General features: G+C 40.8%; 1 protein-coding gene across 2 annotated transcripts; it reads left to right on the forward strand.

Annotated features, from left to right (window-relative positions):
• Positions 1-694: 694 nt before the first annotated feature.
• Positions 695-14277, forward strand: ELOC (elongin C). Of its 2 annotated transcripts, none has more exons than XM_084865022.1 (4): positions 695-976; positions 10050-10103; positions 11320-11463; positions 13347-14277. In XM_084865022.1, the coding sequence occupies exons 2-4, from the start codon at positions 10100-10102 to the stop codon at positions 13535-13537; spliced, it is 339 nt and encodes a 112-aa protein (XP_084721148.1). In that variant the 5' UTR covers positions 695-976; positions 10050-10099; the 3' UTR covers positions 13538-14277. The 2 variants fall into 2 exon arrangements, with proteins under 2 accessions (XP_084721148.1, XP_084721147.1); XM_084865021.1 differs by lacking the exon at positions 695-976 and adding an exon at positions 979-1114.
• The last annotated feature ends 7583 nt before the right edge of the window (positions 14278-21860 follow it).

Below are 21860 nucleotides of genomic sequence, written 5' to 3' on the forward strand. Positions count from 1 at the left end.
TTCACAACAGCGCCTAGTTGAGCAACTTGCAATGGTGAGCTTCTTGGCCCTACGTGCCACGGTCCTGTACAGAGGGTGACTATTGAGCTGTTTCAGCCTTCCTGGAAGGGCGCCTGGTGCTGACCGAAGGAAGCAAATAAAAAGGATAGGCGTGTCGAGAGAGAGCGAGGGAACCGGAGAGCAAGAGGGGGTGTGGGGGCAAAGGGGGCGTGGAGTGACAAAGAAGGTCTCAGAATTGACTACGGGTGGCGGCCGCCAGGAATTTCTGTGAATGATCTCAGAATCTAGACGCGCTGAGCAACCCCTGGGCTGGGTGGGGACAGGGTGGGGGGCGGGAGGAAATGTGCTTACTTTTCGGAAAACATCGAACCGTACCGGGAAGAGAGGAAATGAGGCCAGCCCATGGCGCGAGCAGTTTGAGATGCTCTCCAACTCGCACTGCAACTTCTCAACAAAGGACTTACAAAGGACAGATGTTGCTTCACAAAGAACACGATTTTGTTATCTTAGAAACCGCACACTCCCACCTTTCCATCTTTCCTCTGCAGTCTCCAGGCGTACCCCCAAAACGAGAGGCGGGGACAACTTCTAAATCTGATTTAAGTCTTAAGAGCCAGCGCGAGAAACTACAAATCCCAGGATGCACTGCGGCCGCACCCAAACACCGACGGACTCGCCGGAGAAACTACGAATCCCAGGGTGCAGCGCGCGGGCTCGGACCACGTGCAGGCCTCTGAGAAGGCTTAATCCTGCGGAAAATGGATTAGGGTCGCCCGCTGCATGCTGGGAATCCGAAGCCCTGGTATTAAATGGGTTGAGATCTGCCGGCGCTTACTGTTTCCCCCCGTACACCAGCCTGGAGTACTGCGGTCCAGGGAGAAGGGAAGGGGCGCCGTGCATTTCCTGTTGACGGAACTAGGCCGCACACTCCCCGCCTCGCCGGATACCAATCTCCCGCGCGTCGTCCGGAGCGTCGGTGAGTCGACGGAAGTGATTCCCCGAACTGCCCCGGAACCCACGGCGGCGGGCTTGTGGGGGTGGGGGGGCGGCCCTGGAGTGGGGGCTGTGGCGGTCGGTGCGCGGGGACCTGGCGCGGCGGCTGCGGGGCTGACGAGTGAGTCGCGGGGCTGGGGCGGGAAGGGAGGTCCCGGTCCGCGTGGGGAACGGAGGAGGCTCGCACGGGGCGCGCTCGCTGCCCCGCTGCCCGCCTCTCCCCCTTTGGGCGGGGAAGGAACGGAAGCTGCCGACCTCCCGGGGCCTCCGCTGCCCCCGGTTTGGGGGAGGGGAGAGGAGGGCGGCGGGACCCCTGGCGGCGCCGCTCGGTGGGCTCGGGGAGGCGGCGGCGGCGGCCGGGGAGCCGGGGCCTTCGCGGGGCTGCGCGCGCGGAGGGTGGAACCCGGAGCACGGAGCTCCGCCGCTTTGTGTGTGTGCGCTCCCCGTGTGCACGGAGGCTCGTCCTGTGCTCGGAGGCAGGCGGTCCCTCCGCCCCGGGAAAGGGCTCCCTCGCTCTTCCCAGCTTCTGGGTGACTGGCTGCGGGATCGGGGCCGGACCCGGGGGGCGGGGGAGGGGGGGGGGGGTGAGACCGTGGAGCATCCACCGCCCAGGCTTGTCGGAAAGGAGGTGTCCAGTGTCAAGTACAGGGGCCATGAGTTTCTCCCACGAAACTAAAACCTCGTTAGTAACCCATAGCTGTGGAGTTGGTGTCACTCGTGCCGGTATTTCTATTCTGTATCGCCTTCAGAGTAGAAAACTACCGAAATAACTAGTTATTTTCAAACTGCCAAATTTGCTTTTTAATCCCCCAGTGTTTCCTATTCTGTTTAGTGGACTAAAACGATAAATCTCTAACCTCCTTTACATTTGTCTGATTCATGATCCTGAAACATCACAGTTTACACGTGAATTCATTCATTCTGGAGATAACAATGGCAAGGCATCAACTATGATCCAGCCATCGGGGATATTATCGTTTATTGCCAGTGATTTGGGGTTCATACCTAATTTTTAAGTGTATGCATGAGACTTAAATACCACTCCAAAAATGTGTATTGTGTATACATTTATCTCAGATTGAGTATGCCAGTTTCCTTACTTTATGGTAGTTCTGTAATATAATTAGGCAATAACTTGTGGCCACAAGTTAGAATCAGCCTTATATATCACGTTCTAAGGTAGTATTAGTTTTTCTTATAAAATGGTGTTTGGGGGTTTTTTGGTAGATTTTTCATTACTAAAAAGTAAACTGAAAGTCTTTGCAGTTACACTGATATGTTCTAATGAATTTTAGCTAACCTGTGCTAAATGTTTACTGTTCCTAAGATCAGAAAAAGCCCAGCCCAGTCCGCTGGACTTGCTCAGTGGTTGGATTTCCAGTCAGGGCACATGCCTTGCTTGTGGGCTTGGGGCCTGCAGGAAGCAGCTGATCCATGATCCTCTATCATCATTGTTTCTCTCTTGTCCTCTCCCTTCCTTTCTGAAGTCAAGAAAAAACAATTTTTTTTTTTAAGAAAGAGGATATACAATAAGTAAGCAAATACAGTTTCAGGTGGTGATAAATAAATGTGAAGAAAATATAGGAGGATCAGAGTTAGAACAAGATAACGAGTGTCTAGGGTAAGGGTGTCTGATTTTGACAGGCAAGTGAACAAAGATCTACCCCTGGGAGGAGTTGATGCTTTGCTTGAAGGACCTCAGTGATGAGGAGGATGTGAGAAAAGAAATTTAAGATAGCAGTAACTGCAAAAGCAAAGACCTTAAAGTAATGAACTTGACCTGTTATAATTCTAAGGATGCCAGTGTGGCTGGTATATAATGAAGGAAGAGTGATGGGAGATGAGATCAGAGTGACTAAAGATGAAACTTGATACACATTTTTTGTTTGTAATGAGAAGCAGTGAGAGGATTTTGTACAGGGAAGGAACATCTAAGGAGGCTTGTGGCAGTGTAATCGGACAGAGTGGGTCTGTGCTGCCTGTCACACTTGCGTCAATTAAGCAGAGGCAGAGTTGAATCACATATGAGTGTTGATTCCAGTACTGCCTGCAGTATGGGAGAGCAGCAGGCATTCACAAAAATCTGCTCTGCAGCCCGCCATAAGCCAGCTACTTATATAGGGTGGAACAAGGATTATGTGGGGAAGTAGACTATGCGGGCTGGGGTGGGACTCCTTGTTTGGGCAACAAGGTTAATTTTTCCTTGATAATAGGAAGTTCTTGAATGTGAATGGTTCCAAGGTTGGCTCCCAGGTCAGAATGTCCTTTCTCTAACCAACACAAGGCAGTCCTGGTTAACATGAGCATGATTAATAATTCCCATAACCTTAGCTAGTCCCCAATCTTCTATTTTTGCCCCTACAGTAGTTCAGTTGAGAAGTGATGGCTTGAACTAGAGATTGTAAGTTAATGAGAAGTAGTTTGATTTGAAATATAATTTTAAGATGGAGCCAAATGGGTCTTGCCTTTGTGTCTAGGAACTCCTATCTATTTATTTATTTATTTAGAAATCTGTTTTGCCCAAGGATCTGGCTGAACAGTAGTGCTATCAATATTTACTGAAATGAGGGTTGGGGTGTTTGCATGGTTTCTGAGGAATAAAGAGATCTGTAAAGGATGTACTGAGTTTGATAACCAGTAGACAGCTCAGAAAATGTGCCCTAGCCAAGTTGGATTTCCATAATTGTTTCTCTGGAAGGATGTCTGGCTAGGGAGATAATCTGGGAGTCAAATTTTATAGTCGATATTTAAATCTTTGGACTGACTAGAGGACAATGAGTAGAGAGTGAGTGGTGAAGAGGGCAGATGTGTGCGAGCACTCTAGTCAGAAGAGCCAACAGTGATGGAAACAGAAAAGAATGTGGCTTCTGTTATACTAAGGGAAGGAAATGTTTCAGGAAGGAGGGAGACTGTAAAATCCTGCTCCAGTAGGATAGGATTAGATATTGATCATGTGACCAAATAAAATACCGAAAGTCCTCAGGATACATTGGCGATCCGAGATCCGTTTGTTCCTATATTCCTAAGGCTCGATGGAATACCCACCCACATAAGCACCTACATCACTCACATGGAGCACACAGAGCAGTAATGCAGTGAAACAGTAAAAAAAAATTAAAGATAACAATTCCTGACTTTTTCTTATGGTAAATAAATAAAAAACATAAAGCACATATGAACATACGTCAAAATGACAGAACTTTTCTTTTTTTAAATAAATACTGTAAGTGGGAGATGACAACGTACTCATGAAACAACGTCAAGTGGGCCAAAGTGGTTAGGGTAGGTTAAGGAGAAGTGGATGGGAGTGATGATGTACAGCATTTTCATGTGTTGGTGGAAATAATGATAACCACAAGCCCTGGATAGATGTGCTCAAGTGGAAAGATTAATCTTGGATAGAAGGATGGTTTCTATTTAATTTTTTTAAACAGAAGAGTAGACAGACTATATAGTGTATACATACAGGTAGGATGAAGGGGGAAAGACCAGGCAATTGAAGTGATTGTTTCCGGTTTTTTTGTTTTGTTTTGTTTTTCCACAGAGGGAGAGAGAAGCATCAATGTTAGAGAGAAACATCGGTTGCCTCCTACACTCACCCCATTTGGGATTGAACATGCAACCTGGGTATGTGCCCTGACCAGGAATTGAACCCACCACCTTTCGGTGCACTGAATGACACTCCAACCTACTTAGCCACACAGACCAGGGCTAAAAGTTAAGACCAACCAAAATGGTTAAACCTTACAATCAAAGGAGGAGATGATAGGTTACATGACATCCATTGGTGATAGATTAGCGATGGGGAGAGAAGGGGAGGGAGGTCCTGTGGAACTGGATAAAGAAACCTACATAATAAAAGGCTAATATGCAGAGACCTGATGGTGGAATGACATCACTATGATGCACACTGACCAGCAGGGGACAGACACTCAACGGAGGAGCTGCCCCTGGTGATCAGTGCACTCCCACAGGGGGAGCACCTCTCAGCCAGAAGCAGGGCTCACAGTTGGTGAGCACAGCCGCAGTGGTGAGAGCCTCTCCCGCCTCCGTGGCGATGCTAAGGATGTCCTATCGACAGCTTAGGCCCAGGAAGCCCCAGGTAGGACATCCCCCCAGTTCCCGGACTGTGAGAGGGCACAGGCCAGGCTGAGGGCAGCCTCCCCAAGTGCACGAATTTTGTGCACCAGGCCTCTAGTAAAATGATAAACACTTTTACTTAGGTGGGTACAGGATAGTTAACAGACGACAATTAACATGATGACAATAACAGTGAAGGGACTTGTGGTATCCTCATGGGCCCAGGGCATTTGGTTGTGCCCTGAGGGGCTCAGGAAAAAAAGGAAGTTATCCTGACATTACCTTACCTTAGATGCTAAAAAACGGTAAGGTCTGTTAAGGCTAAGATTGACCTTGTCCAACCCTAGCGGGTTTGGCTCAATGGATGGAGTGTCCGCCTGCGAAATGAAGGGTCCCAGGTTCAATTCCAGTCAAGGGCACATGCCCAGTTGCAGGCTTGAGCCCCAGTAGGAGCCCTGTAGGAGGCAGCTGATCAATGATTCTCATTGATGCTTCTATCTCTCACCCTCCCTCCCTTGCTGAAATCAATAAAACATTTTAAAAATCATTTTATAATGCAAGATTCTATACTTAACCCTTTGCACTCCGCTGTCCCCTCTCAGTGGACATCGGAATTCTAGCATATCGCTCGGATGTCTCCTCTCAGGGGACATTGCAGTTTATTAGCGATTACGGGGAATTGAATTAATTCAACGCACATTTCCGCCGTTAGCTTCGAGTAGCTGGTAGCCAATGTCCAGAATGGTTCGGAGTGCAAAGGGTTAAGTATATACTATACAGTGTGAATACGTGCTCATACTTTTCAAATCAAAACAAAGGAATTTGGAGCTCATTCTGTCAGGAAGATCAGGTAGTTTCCAGGAGTGAAATAGGTCAATGGAAACACAAGGCTGGAGCCGGAGAGTTCTGTGCTGTGTGGGAGCCTCTCTGCTTAAGAAAGATGGGAAATTGGGAGTTCGGGCATTTGTGGTAGAGAGGATGAATTTCCGATGGGTTCAGTCATGAAATGGGAGAGCTGAAGGGGACTTAAAGACGAAATTTAGCCCCCCCCCCTTTCTTTTTTTCAATTACAAAGTGAAGAAACAGAAGTCTTATCACTTAACCTACTTACATCTCAAGATAGAAATGCGAAGATATTGAATTAGTTCTAGGAAACATGAAATTCCAGAAATCATATACTTATAGGAGGAATACATGTTTCATACACTTGCATTATAATTAACAATTTATGGTAGTGTGCAAAATGTGAGATTGATGTTTTGGTTATTGTAATTTAATGAAATGTGTCTGTACCCTAAAGACTTTAAAGTTAAATTGTTTTAAAAATTAGAATTCATGCGTGGCTCAGTGGTTGAGTGTTGATCTATGAACCAGGAGGTTGTGATTTGATTCCCTGTCTGGGCACCTGCCTGAAATCAATACAAATATATTTTTTAAAAGAATTAGAATTCATATTGACTTAATTCTATTGTGAAAGATAGAATACTGTCTCCTTCCTTAGTCACTTGCTTCCCTCAGCAAAAATCAAAATATTTCAGTAAACTTAAATAAATGTCCCCAGAAAGAACTATTTTTTTTGTGGTTGTCTGAAAGTTCCAAGTTTTTTAAGGCCAACTTCAAGGAAAAACATAAAAAGAATTTGGTCAAAAGCATAGTGCCATTGAATAACTATCTTGTTGGAACGCTCAGGATAATACTATCTATGTCTGGCAGGTACATTGTTGTATACGGCTTTACTCTCTTAACATGACCACATAATTACCATTGTGTGCTGGACATGTGGGTCAAATATATCTAAAAAGATACCAATAAAGGCAGCAGCCACGAAACATTCGTGTCTAATAGTGAAGAAAACTATTCATTCCCCCGTGTAGGAGAAGATGGGAAAGGGTACTGTTGGCTAAAGTATTAAGACTGTTTGCCCAAGATTTAAATATAGAAGCAGTGTCATAAGTTGAATGGCCAGAATGAAAATTTTAACTCGTCCTCAGAGACATGAATTCATTAACACCATAAGCTCATTCTAGGCAGGATATTCTGATGCCTTTTCAAGCCTCTTCAAATAGGCCTGAACATTAGGTAATTTTTGGTTAGTGTTATTTTGTTTTCCAAATTAATCATATTACACATAGTTAATAATCATCAAGTTGACTGACCATTGTTCCCTTCCTGCACTGCTTGGTTCTACACTATAATATTTAAATTACTACTTAAATAATCCAGGCAAATTAACTGAAAAACTATTAGAACTATTAGGACAGTTCTGCAAAGATGGATACAAGATCAACTGAATGAAATTAGAAACTTTTCTTTAAAACAGCAGCAATAGCCTTTCCTAAAGTATAATAGGGAAACAGACCCCATTCATAATAGAAACTGTACCAAAAAATAGACCTAACAATAAATGTGTAATAGCAAAAAGGGGTTTGCCCAACCATTGAGCAAAACATGTTTATCAGGCTATTATAATTTTAAACGGGGGTTATGGGTCAGGTACAAACAGGGTTGATGGAACAGATTATAACCCAGATGTCCAATCAGAAATAGGATGGGCTTTTCAGTGTTCAAGAGTACTAGATTTAAAACTAATTTTATTGTAGGCCCTAGGCTCACCTAGAATTTCTATTTGTTACCAAAATATTACAAAATTATAAAAGTAATGTTAAATGTAATACTCAGAGCACAATGATATCTCAGTCAGGCCTTTGTTCTCAAGCTGTCCGCTGCCTAGACACTCAGCCCACTGCTTCTTGACCACTTGCTTTTTGCCTTTTTCATATTTGCTGAACTAAGCTCAGTTATGGAATAGATGCTCAAATGTTCAAACAGATTTTTGCCACCCCAAACTTAGATCTCTATAGGTAATTTGTGGGCTAAGTCCAAATTTCCTCACACTTCAAATATTTTTAGCTCCTAGCTAAGAATTAAGATTTGCTCTTAATTCTTGTTGATATACTCCTTTATTTGATAGGAGCCTTCCTCCCTCTTTAACCCTTGTATAAATGCTGGAATTTATTTACTATATTAAGAAGTCTGGAGGAACTGTTGCTACCCAAAGGGCTTCTATGATGTCACTTTACATGGTTACCTAGCTACTGCTAGTTAAGTAAACATTCTAGATATTTTGCTCTGAAAATTTTCCAGATAGCAAAGTTAGCACTTGAAATTCTTGTTTTAGCTTCCCTAGCATTTTGTCTTTTTTAAAAATATATATTTTTTATTGATTTTTTTACAGAGAGGAAGGGAGAGAGAGAGAGAGCTAGAAACGTCGGTGAGAGAGAAACACCGATCAGCTGCCTCTTGCACACCCCCCACTGGGGATGTGCCCGCAACCAACGTACATGCCCCTGATCGGAATCGAACCTGGAACCTTTCAGTCCGCAGACTGACGCTCCACCACTGAGCCAAACCGGTTTCGGCGCATTTTGTCCTTTTTAAATATTTTTTGTTTGTTTGTTTGTTAAGAGAATGATTACAAAGCAGTATGAACAGAAGAAAATAATGACTGATTAATTTTTAATTGTCTACTATTATTATCATAAAATGACATAGTAATGTATTTTACTTTTAGAGAATGCAGCACAGCTCTCAGCAGTAGTGGCTGTTTTAACTGGAGCCAGCATGGCAGTATGGAGTAGTGGGAGTGTGAACTATTGAGCCTGCTTACCTAGGTTTAAATCCTGAGGCTGCAACTTAAGCTGTAGAATCCTTGAGTGTTTCCTCATTTTTAAAATTCTTCTGTGGAAATGTTGGTTTAAAATAAGACGATGTATATATGATGTTTAATGCAGTATTTACCACTTACCAGGCCCTCAAATTCTTAGTAGTATTGCTACCCTGCCTCCATTAGAAACGGTACTTTAAATATCTCTCTCCGTGCTTAGCCAGTGTTCTAACAGGTGATTTCTGCTTTATTCCATCATTACCCGGAACAAGCATTTATCTTCTCTATACAGCAGGGATGTTACCGTTTTTTTTAAGGTGCGGATGACATAAGTTATCTCCAAGTTTCTTTCTTGCCCTAAAATGTGACTTATTTTCTTCACCCTCCCCTAAAGTATTAGCCAGAAATTTCTTAGAGAAAAGGATAATCACTAAAAATAATAGTGATATTAATAAAATCCTTCTTTGAAGCAATGCTATTAAAATACAAATTACTAAAAACATGAGCCTTTTTTATTTAATAATCACCATTTGTAAAATTTAAGATTTCTCAAAAAAGTATAAATTTTTACCACTCTTCTGTTAAATTACAGATTTTTGGCAGCCTATATGCAGAAGGGATAAAACAGATATTGATGTGAACATTTACATAAGCGAGCAAGCTTTATCTTTTTCCATCTCATGAAAGCTACTTCATGTCCTTGGATTTATCGTGTTGTCATTCATTCAGCAAATATTTTAGTGTCTACCAGAATCAAGCAGATGTAGTATAAATATGAAGATGATTAAGGCCAAGGATCTCTTTCAAGATTAGTTTAGGTCCTAATGAACAGCATGTGTTTTTAAGACTTTCAGAATAGGTGCCTAAAAGGAAAAAAACAAGCCAAGACCGGTTTGGCTCAATGGATAGAGCATCGGCGTGGGGACTGAAGGGTCCCGGGTTCGATTCCGGTCAAGGGCATGTACCTTGGTTGCAGGCATATCCCCAGTAGGGGGTGTGCAAGAGGCAGCTGATTGATGACTCTCTCTCATCGATGTTTCTAACTCTATCACTCTCCCTTCCTCTCTGTACAAAATCAATAAAATATTTTTTTTTTAAAAAAAAAAAAGAAAGAAAAGAAACAAGTTCGTATTTTGACTTTATTGTCCCGGAGGTGATCATCTTTTGTCAGATGTTCAGAAACTTGATACTGTTCTACCGTGTGGGGACTAGGAAATTCCTGCTTAGCAGAGAGGCCTTAAACTTGTAACACCAAGGACATATTAAATAATGGTGGAAAACATGTCTTAATATGGCTTTGTTATATTTTCAGGAAACTACTAAACTTCCTGTGGAAGCGAAGTAGAATTTCATAAGAACAAAATGGGTAAGTTTCATAAGAAAATAACGAGTATTTCAACTGGTAGAAGCCGGTTTTCCCACTCCACTTCACTGTCAGTGAATGCAAATGCAAATTAGAAAGTGGTCAAAGTAGTTTAATTCAGCAACCTATGTTTACAGTATAATCTTGAAAGACAGATCAGTACCTTTATAAAATTTGTGATTCCTAGTGAGTAGTTTACCTTAAAATATTAGAAACTTTTCCAACAGACATATAAAATGGTTTAGCTTGCAAAAAAATACTAGAAGTATAAATTTAAATAATTGATAATTATTTTGTTTTTGTTCTCAGAAATTGGCAAAACTGCTGAGAACCTGTATGCTTGGATAGTCAATAACTTAGGAGTTATTGCATCTTTATGAGTCCCCCAGCCATATATATGTATATATAATCAAATATATATATATATATATATATATATTTTTTTTTTTTTTAAAGATAAGTATTTCAGGTGATGGAATTAAAGTCTTGCCCTTATTTATTTATTTATTTTATATTTCAATGGTTTTTTTTGTTTTGTTTTGTTTTGTTTTTTTACAGAGAGGAAGGAAGAGGGATAGAGTTAGAAACATTGATGAGAGAGAATCATGGATTAGCTGCCTCTTCCACACCCCCAACTGGGGATGTGCCCACAACAACGTTACATGCCCTTGACCAGAATCGAACCTGGGACCTTTCAGTCCGCAGGCCGATGCTCTATCCATTGAGCTAAACCGGTTTCGGCTAAAGTTTTGCCTTTTTTAAAATTGATTTTTAGGAATAGAGGAGGGGAGGTGGGAGAAAGAGAAACATCAATGTGAGAGCACATCTGTCGGCTGCCTCCTACTGGGGATATCCCCAGTGCATGGGACGACACACAACCAACTGAGCCACACCGGCCAGGACTAAATTTTACTATATGAATATTTTGTTTTAGTCTTCAAATTTGAATTTGCTGCTGTGTTCACAAAAATATTATTAATGCTTCCTTGTAAAATAGTGGTAAATTTTCACCCAAAGTAACATCCTAGAATGTATAGAGTTATTGTGACATTGGAAAATGTGTAGAGAATAATAAACAAGAAGCTTAAAATCTTTAAAATCTTGGTAGCTATTACCCACGAGAAATCTTTCTGGTCTGAGTTCCCCAAATATTAACTTGGTAAACCTTTTATTGTTCATAAATTTTGTGATTCAAAAGTCATTTTACTATTTCATTTAGATGGAGAAGAGAAAACCTATGGTGGCTGTGAAGGCCCTGATGCCATGTATGTCAAATTGATATCTTCAGATGGTCATGAATTTATTGTAAAAAGAGAACATGCATTAACATCAGGAACAATCAAAGCCATGTTGAGTGGCCCAGGTAGGAACATTTCCTTTATTTTCTCTTCACATATCTTCACTTCTAATGTTTGATGAATGTTTTAAGTTGAGTGAAATGACTCATAACACTTAAAAGAGACAGTAACTATTTGAACATCGAATAAGTATGTTGCATTGGGGAAAAGTTGGTTTCTGCCAGACCCTGTTTTTAATTAGTTACCCTAGTTTCAATAAGAGCCCGATGGTTACTTGGAAACAGGAAGGTTTGTTTTCCTATGTTAGTTTCCATGGTCAGCTTCTCTACACAGGCCTGGTGATTTGTGCTCCTGCTTCTATAGAAGTTATCTATAGAAGTTACCACCTCCAAATATCTATTCTTAACATTTTCTCTGCGGTAATTTTTCTTGGGGATTGTAATTTCTGGAACATATGGTGACTTCTATGTTTAACTTTTTGGAGGAAATGCCAAACTTTGCACAGTGGCTGAACCATTTTTACATTCCTACCAACATCTATGAGGGTTCCTTATGTGGTTTTATCCACATCCTCACTGACACTTCATTTGCAGTTTTTTATTCTAGCCATCCTAATGGGTACCAGTAGTGTGTCATTGTGGTTTTGATTAGCATTTCCCTAGTGACTAATGATGTTGACTATCTCTTCATGTGCTTGCTGGCTATTTGTGTATCCTCTGGAGAAATGTCTCTTCAAGTCTCTTGACGACTTTTTAATTGGGTTGTTTATCTTTTCTGTTGTTAAGTTGTAAGAGTTCTTTATAAATTTTGGACACTAGATTCTTATCAGATACATGATTTAATATTTTCTTCCATTCTTTTTCTTAGTAGTATCTTTTATTCTTTTCTTTAAAAAAAACAAAACATTTTCTTTGAAATACTTTTTTTTTTAATGTATTTTTTATTGATTTCAGAGGGAGGGAGGGAGGGAGGGGGAGAGAGAGAGAGAGAGAGAGAGAGAGAGAGAGAGAGAGAGAGAGACATTAATGATGAAAATCATTGATTGGCTGCCTCCTGCATGTGCACCACTACCAGGGAACAAGCCTGCAACCCGTACCCCCGACTGGAATCAAATCTAGCCCTGAAATCAGTCCACATGAAGCCAAACCAGCTAGGGCTTTAAGCATATTTTTGTTGATTTCATAGAGGGAGAGAGATAAAGGATCATCAATGATGATAGAGAATCATTGATTGGCTGCCTCCTGCACGCCCCACACTGGGGATCTAGCCTGCAACCCAGGCATGTGCCCTGACTGGGAATCAACTGTGACCTCCTGGTTCATAGATTGACACTCAGCCACTAAACCACGCTAGCCAGTCCTTAGTTGTATCTTTTGATCTATCTAGTTGTATCTATCTCTTATCCCGTTGCTGTTTTTGTTTCTTTTAATATATTTTATTACTTTTTACAAAGAGGAAGAGTGAGGGATAGAGAGTTAGAAACAGCCTCCTGCACACCCCCTTACTGGGGATCGAGCCTGCAACCCGGGCATATGTCCTAACCAAGAATCCATTGTGATCTCCTGGTTCATAGGTCAACGATCAACCTCTGAGCCACTCTGGCCGGGCCCTAATCCCCTCCTCTAAGGCTGCCAGTCACATGATTAGAGCCCATCCTAATAAATCCTACTTTCCTTTAATTACCTCTTTAAAGACCCTATCTCCATGCTCACTTTGGCAGTACGTGCACTAAAATTGGAATGATAGCATGGCTCCTGTGCAAGGATGACATGCTAATTTGTGAAGCATTCCATATTTAAAATGCTTTCTGAACAGGGCCGGGGGTGGAAGGGGGGAGAGAAAGACACCCGTCTCCAAATACATTTGAAGTGCTGGGCGTAAGGACTTCCACATAAGAATTTTGCAGGAACACACGTCAGCCCATAACACGCCTTTTTTTCTTTTATAGGTCAGTTTGCTGAGAACGAAACGAATGAAGTCAATTTTAGAGAGATCCCTTCACATGTGCTATCAAAAGTGTGCATGTATTTTACTTACAAGGTTCGCTACACTAACAGCTCCACAGAGATTCCTGAATTCCCAATTGCACCTGAAATTGCACTGGAACTGCTGATGGCTGCAAACTTCCTAGATTGTTAAATAAAGTAAATTATAATAAACTGTTAACTTTTTTCAGTATTTAATACCTGTAGTTCAGTTAGTAATTTTTTCATATATAGCATGTTGCCTGTGTGCGATTGAACTCTACAGTTCATTGCAAAGCAGACTATCGTCTCTTCTTTTGCATAGCACAGTTCAAATTTGTTTGCTACATCAACAGATTAAGGACATTTTCACAAATTGAGAAGTAAACAAATAGGCCAGTTGCTAGCTAGTTTTGCCTTACCCTTTGGGTGTGATTTTTAAAATTAGAGTGGTGGCAATACAGTAAATGCTGAACTTTAGTCACATGTGAACATATTCTACAGGTAAATATTGGCCTATGTATTTTTATGTTTTTAGGTATGGTTTTTTTTAACCTATTCTGATCTTATAGCCATCATTACTATTAGAATTATGCAAATAATTGCATTATAAACATGTTTATAACTTAGCCAAATGTTGATTTTTATAACTGTCAAAGACATGAGTTGAAATTTCTTATGTGTCTTTTGATAAAATGCAGTATTGTTTAAGTGTATGTTGTCTTTTTGTTCATTGCTACAATTTAAGAACTTTATTTAAAAGCAATTTGGAAGATTACTTGGTACGGCTGTTGGAACTGTAGCCACATGGTCAATAAGTAAAGTACATGACCTTGATTTCATGTTTTCTGTGCATTTTGGCCAATCCAAAGTACTGTATTTTCATTGACTATAAAGCTTCCTTTGCAATATTCATTCTTCTTACATAGTCCCTTGTTGTGATTATACTTCTTAAAAGACTCACTATGAACTTTACCCACATCTTAAAAGCTAGAATTTTCTGAACAATTCCAGTCTTCCTGCATCCAACTGAAATGTTATAAAATATGACAAACATGTGGACAGATTCAGTGCAAATCTCATAATGCACTTTGATACAGTATATGAATTATCTTCTAGTAATTAAAATGTGTCCCAATAAATATGCCCATCATTTGTGGGTCTTCTACTGATATCTAATTTATGAAGAGGTCATTCAACTTTTATACTAAGCAGACAAAAAGGTGTGACAGAGCATCTCTGCTGAGGCCTGGGAAAAGAGAACTGTGGTTTGGTTTATTATTTCTATCTTAGTAAATCAAGACTGTCATTAGGGTTTTTAAGTTTTCATCTTAGTTCTTCAAGACTTGTTTAATATGGACCAGTTTTTTATGGAAACTGCAAAAACCATAAATAACCACGATCTGTAAACAATTTTCCTCTTAAAAAACTTAGCATTATACTTTCCAGCATATGGAAAACAGCTAAATACATATGTTAATTCCATATACTTAGTAACTTCTTAAGATATTCTGGTACATATTTTAGTATAGAAGACTATCAAGTACAAGAATTATATTCTGCTACTTGAGACAATGTCAATTATAAACCTAAATAATTAAAGGTTAAGGTAATAGCTAGAATCAAGTTTTACTTTGACCAGTTTTAGTAGGTTACTTTTTATGTTAGATCCACAAGTAACCTTAAATTAAAATACTGAAAAAACTGAAAGATTGGGACAACATGTATATCTTGTGAGAAATGGTGCTTGCATGTAATAAAGGCTCTGTTGACTGAAAGGTTTAATGAACACTTGGTGTTTGATCTTTTTAGCCTTAATTTTGTCTTCCTGAGGATTCATGTAACTATTTGCTTCAGGACATCTTATTGAACAGCAGGGTTTTTATTTGGTTAAATTTAAGAAATTAATTTGATATAGCATGGAAACTATCAGCTTCCTGACACTTTGTAATTAGTTTACTTTTTAAATTATGTGCAAGTTTCCTTTATATCTTTTTTCTGCACATACAGTCCCACAAAATCCTGTTTATTCAGTTAACATTTAATTTTTGTAGATCATGCTTTCTAGATTGCTTATCTTTTAAGTAATTATTATTCACAGATAACAGTTACCTTTTGAAGAATCTTGTTGATATTGAGAAATACAATTTACTATAAGCAGCAAATTCAGCTCATGTTACAAGAGAGAAACAGATATTTTGCTATTCATGGACCTGTCATTTTTAAAAAATATATATATATTTTATTGAATTTTAGAGAGAGGAAGGGAAAGAGATAGAGAGCTAGAAAAGTCGGTGAGAGAGAAACATCGACCAGCTGCCTCTTGCACACCCCCTACCGGGGCTGTGCCTGCAACCAATGTACATGCCCCTGACCGGAATCAAACCTGGGACCTTTCAGTCCGCAGACCGACGCTCTACCACTGAGCCGGTTTCGGCAAGGACCTGTCATCTTAGTGAGTTTTATATTCCTGTTAGGCTCAACACTTAAATATTGTACCTAATGGTTTGTTGTTTTAAACAAATACTTTTGCCCTGAAGTATTTTGGTATATTGGAGCAACAACTGAGAGTAAGAAAGTCTGAAAGTTCTTTGGTAGAGGTGGTCTCAGATTTATTTATTGTAGCATCTTTAGGCAATGGGCTACCATTCTGATAATGGCTATTAGTGATTGTTTCATACACCTGCTAAGACACTTGATTAATGTGGCAAACAGTATAATCAAACACCAATATAATGAAGGAGTTATAATAGAGAACTAAGCCAGCTCCCTATTCCTGCAGGCAGCCAGCTAAATAAGTCTGTCCAATCCCTATATAGGGGCTAATGTTCTGTTCAAGGATTGTAATAGGGTGGAATCCTAAGGTTTTGTAGAACTATCTTAGGCAGTCAGTCAAGAGCAGTGGGAGTGCCGAAACTGGTTTGGCTCAGCGGTAGAGCGTCGGTCTGGACTGAAGGGTCCCAGGTTTGATTCCGGTCAGGGCATGTACATTGGTTGCGGGCACATCCCCGGTAGGGGGTGTGCAACAGGCAGCTGGATGATGTTTCTCTCTCATCAACGTTTCTAGCTCTCTATCTCTCTCCCTTCCTCTCTGTAAAATATCAATAAAATATATTTAAAAAAAAAAAAAAAAAGAGCAGTGATTGTCCTCCAAGAATAGATTGCTGATCTACCTTTCTAATTCAACTATATCATACCAAAGGAAAAAACTCTAGGGAAGGCATGCCCAAAACCTTGCTTATCTATTATGCAGTTTGGGGTAGAAAGGACCAAAAAGACAATATTCAAAATTCCAATTTGGTTTATTTTGGTCAAAATTTATAGACAAAAGAGCCTAGGTTAGGGACAATGGCAGAGGAAGAAGAGTTCCTCTACCTCATCATCAAAGTAACACGTTTGGGTCCCAAATAGGAAGAAAAACAGCTGAAACCGGTGTGGCTCAGTGGATAGAGCATCGGCCTGCAGACTGAAAGGTCCCAGGTTGGATCCCGGTCAAGGGCATGTACCTTGGTTGCAGGCACATCCCCAGTAGGGGGTGTGCAAGAGGCAGCTGATCCATGACTCTTTCATCGATGTTTCTAACTCTGTATCTCTCTCCCTTCCTCTCTGTGAAAAATCAATAAAATATATTTTTTAAAAAGAAGAAGAAAAAAAAAACAGCCCTGACTGGTTTGGCTCAGTGGATAGAGCATCGGCCTGCAGACTGAAGGCTCCCATGTTCTATTCGGGTCGGGGGCATGTACCTTGGTTGTGGGCATATCCCCAGTAGGGGTTGTGCAAGAGGCAACTGATTGATGTTTCTCATCCATGTTTCTAACTATTACTCTCCCTCTGTAAAAATAAAATGTAATTTTTTAAAAAGAAGAAAAACTCAGTGCCCTCAAATGAGAGCCTGTGATTAGGCCCTCAACCCAGACCCTGAGTACAGTAGTAAATTCTAATTATGAAGCAGGGACTTTATGTTCTCCAATTGTTGGTTGATCATAATAGTCATCAACATGGAAGACAAAGTCATAATTTATCATGAGTGATTAAAGGAGCACCAGAAGTTTTGATATGTATGTGTTTGGTTGTTTCAAGTTTTGGGCTGAGATTCTTTGAAATATTTTGCTTTCCACCAAATACCAGATTTTTTATCTAGACCCCAAACAGTATTTGAGAGCAGAAGGACACCCGCTTTCAGGATTAAGTGGTGTTATCCCCTCAATTTCCCCATATTAAAGAGACACTGTAAGAAGTAACATTATAGTTGCTTAAGACCCATCCAAGTGTGAACTTGTAATCTGAATCATACAAAAAAGTATAGTTACATGCCAGGGCTGACCAGCAGACCCTGAGCAACGGATGAACAGGTTGCTCTTACACAGTTTCTGTGGAAGAGGCTAAGGGACTGTTTTACTTTAGAAGTAAAAACAACCCTGTTCACCTGCCTCTTTGGCTTTTTATTGTAACAACAGCTTGAACTCAAATTAGCCTTTAGATACAGTTAGCAGGGTAACTATCCTTGAGAAAGCACATGCTTCTACAAGGTCAGGTCTTTAAACAGATTCCAGTAAAACTCTCCGGGAGATCAAACTTGTTTGGAAAAGTCAAGGTAGGGACTGCCACCTTGGCAAGGTCCCCTCAGAGGCCCCGACCTTTCGGAGAATTCTTACAGACCTTCCAACCAAGTCCCATGCTTTCCCACAGATACACATTTTTTATTATCAGTAAATGAAACAGATGGTCAAAGGGAAGACCAAATGTAAGGGTTGCTGAGTGGATTCATGTATTACTGGTCTGATGTGAGTCTTGAGAGAGCCATGCACATCAGATGCCATCTAATTTGATCCCAGAATGAGAATCCTAGTGGTGGTCTTGGGTTGTTCAGGGATTTTTAGCTTAAGGTCTCCAATAGGTTGAGATGATCACTCAGGTGTGGGTGTCCTTTTTATATGAGGAACATGAGTCCATGAGTCAATGCCCTTGTTTAGTTGCACAAGGGGTAGTAAGGAAGACCTCACGTGGCCCTTTCCGCTGGGCAGAAGGGCATCTATGGAGATTGCATTTCCAACAGACAGTCTCCTGGATGAAGACCATGATTAGATTTTCATGGGAGGGAGTGCCTATGGAATGATTGCTCTGTGAACTGTAACTTAGTCTTAAGGGCCCTTTTAAGTTATTTACATGAAATGAGGAGGGCTGCATTCACACTGCAGCTGTAAATTCCTTGATCTAATCTCATGGGCCTGTCAGTAACACTCTCAAAAGGAGAAAATCTGTTTGTGGGAGATCTTGGGTTGAGCTATATCAAAGCAAGAGCCTTAGGCCAAAGCAGAGTAATATTTAATTGCCCCATTAGTTCTACAAGACTGGAGGTCTGGACATGGTAAACATAATGGAAATGTTTCAAAATCAATCAGATTGTATAATTTGTCATGTGAAGTGAATTCCCCAGTCACTATGGAACTCTGAGGGGATTCCGCAAGTTGGGAAGGTCTTCCTAGGATTATATTACTGACGGCAGAGGCTGTGGCTCTGGTGAAGGGGAATGCCTCCACTAAATGAGGAAACATACAAATCACCAGCGCACAGGTATTTGTGTCCTTGGGAAGCGGACAACTGAATCAAATCCATTGGCCAAAACTCAAAGGTCCTAAAGTCCAGGGACAATGCCCCATGGAGGTCTGACTGGGCTTTTCAGAGTAGTGCTTTGGGCAGATTTGGCATAGAGGGGAAGCTCTCTTTAAGAGCTTGTTTGGAGGTTCTAGCAGGGGAGCCAGCTACTCATATACCCTTGACCAAAGACCCGTCCTCTCTGAGGATAAGGTCATTCTTTGGCAGGAATGCACAAGAATCGGTGAGGGAAGAGGGGACACCCGCCTCACCAGCCAGATCAGCTGAATCAACCCTGGCGATCCATTGGGGTGACAGATGTTGTAGCCAGATTGCCCTCCCATCCTGGGAAGCTATCTTGGAGATGGCTTCCAGTTGTATTGTCTTACTGATAAAAACCATTTTGTCACAGTTCAGGAGAATTAAGTCAGGTAAATAATGTAGCCGAAACCGATTTGGCTCAGTAGATATAGAGTGTCAGCCTACGGACTGAAAGGTTTGATTCCGGTCAAGGGCATGTACCTTGGTTGCGGGCACATCCCCCGTGGGGGATGTGCAGGAGGCTGCTGATCAATGTTTCTCATCAATGTTTCTAACTCTGTCCCTGTCCCTTTCTCTCTGTGAAAAATCAATCAATAAAAAATATATATATTGCCGGGACCTGTTTGGCTCAATGGATAGAGCGTTGGCTTGGGGACTGAGGGGTCCCTGGTTCGGTTCCGGTCAAGGGCATGTACCTTGGTTGCAGGCATATCCCCAGTAGGGGGTGTGCAAGAGGCAGCTGATCGATGACTCTCTCATCGATGTTTCTGACTATCTCTCTCCCTTCCTCTCTATATAAAATTAATAATAGAAATATATTTTAAAAAAATATATATATATTAATAATAAGGTAATATGCAATTTATGCAATCAGGGAAGGATGGACAGTCATTGGGATCTACTCATATTATTACTGATGGCAGAGGTTGTGGCTCTGGGGCATGGGAAAGCCTCCACTAAATGAGGAAACATACAAGTCACCAGCACATATTTGTGTCCTTGGGAAGGCGACAACTGAATCAAATACCACTGATGTTGTGTCGAACAGCTCAATGCTGTGCCTCCATAATGTTATCTTTTACATCCCCAAAAGCTTCAGACAGTAGCACAGATGCTTCCTTTAAGGGCTGAGATTGTTTTAGTTCATAGCAGTGTCAGCCAAGTCATTACCTCAATTTTCCTCTGTGTTTGCCATGGCATGTCCAGAATTTTATGATGGCTAAAAATCTAGGTAACAAGATGGCCTCTAAGAGTTTGAAAATGTAAAAACTGTGTGGTTTTTTTTTTTTTTTTAATCTTTTGTCCAGAAGTCAAGACTCTTCTCTGTTTCCAAAGCATACCATGTCATGGGGAAACCCAAGGCTATCAGTATGAATGTTAGCTGTCTGACCTGGGGCCAGATTGCAAGCTCTGGTTAATGCATAGAGCTCTGCTTGTCAGGGAGAAGTTTCCTGAGGCATTGGACTGGCCTCAGTGGTTTCATTTTTATTTTTTATTTTTGCAAGTATATATTTTATTGATTTTTTAAAGAGAGGAAGAAAGAGGGATAGAGAGTTTCTATCGATGTTTCTAACTATCCCTCTTTTTTTCTCTCTGTAAAAAATCAATAAAATATATTTTTAGCCGAAACCGGTTTGGCTCAGTGGATAGAGCATTGGCCTGCGGACTGAAAGGTCCCAGGTTCGATTCCGGTCAAGAGCATGTACTTTGGTTGCAGGCACATCCCCAGTAGGGGGCGTGCAAGAGGCAGCTGATCGATGACTCTCATCGATGTTTCTAACTCTCTACTCTGTATCTATCTCCCTTCCTCTCTGTAAAAAATCAATAAAATATATTTTTAAAAAATATATATTTTTTTAAATAAAAGAAATTGTTCCATTTAATCTTGGTTATAAAATTTGTGAGTATAGTGTTGTTCATAATATTCCCTTATCCCTTTAATGTCCATGGGATTTCTCCCTTTCATTTCTGGCATTAGTAATTAATTAACAATTAATTACTAATTAATTACTAATTACTTAAAATATTCAGTTTTTTAATCTACTTTCTTTTTCTCCTCCCTCCCTCCCTCCCTCCCTCCCTCCCTTCCTCTAAAAAAAAAAAAGAAGAGGAAGAAGAGCCAAAACCAGTTTGGCTCAGTGGATAGAGCATCCGGTCTGCAGATTGGAGGGTCCCGGGCTCAATTCTAGTCGGGGGCATGTGCATTGGTTGCAGGCACATCCCCAGTAGGGGATGTGCAGGAGACAGCTGGTTGATGTTTCTCTCTTATCGATGTTTCTGCCTCTCTATCCTTCTCCCTCTCGGTAAAAAATCAAAATATATTTTTAAAAAAGAAAAATTCAGGCCATTTAATGTTAAAATCAATCCCATACTACACCCAAATGAAAGCTTCTCCCCACCCTCTTTCCTTTTTCTCCTTATGTAGCCATTTATTGAAGAATCTGCATCATTGGTCTTGTTGAATTTCCTATCTGGCTTCAGCTGTTTGTAGCCTCATGATTCAGCTTCAAAAGTTTTCTGTTTTGCACCTCTCTCGCTCTTATTTCCTATAAACTGATCATGATATATAGTCTTGATTAGGCTTTTTGGCAAGAGCATTTCATGTTACTTCCTACTATGCCATTTCCAGGTTGGTTCAGGTGTGTCATCATGATCCATTCATGATAAAGTCCCCCTCAGCTTTTCATCTGATCACTTTAGCACCCATCAATGGGGGATGTTGGGCTCCATTACTTCACTAAAGTTTGCAAAATTCTTCTTATTTCTTCATAGCTTCTATGTGCAATAGCTGAAATTCTCCTTTAAGGAAGGACTCCCCTTTATCAACCATTTGGTTATCTTGAAATACAGTGCATAGAGGA

The sequence above is a fragment of the Pipistrellus hanaki genome, assembly GCF_964339955.1.
Source record: "Pipistrellus hanaki genome assembly, chromosome: 17".
Lineage (NCBI taxonomy): Eukaryota > Metazoa > Chordata > Mammalia > Chiroptera > Vespertilionidae > Pipistrellus > Pipistrellus hanaki.

Excerpts from the sequence above, each read along its gene's own strand:
- ELOC (XM_084865022.1), top strand. Across the intron at positions 11,464-13,346 it reads AGCCATGTTGAGTGGCCCAG|GTCAGTTTGCTGAGAACGAA; the intron begins GTAGGAACATTT and ends TTTCTTTTATAG.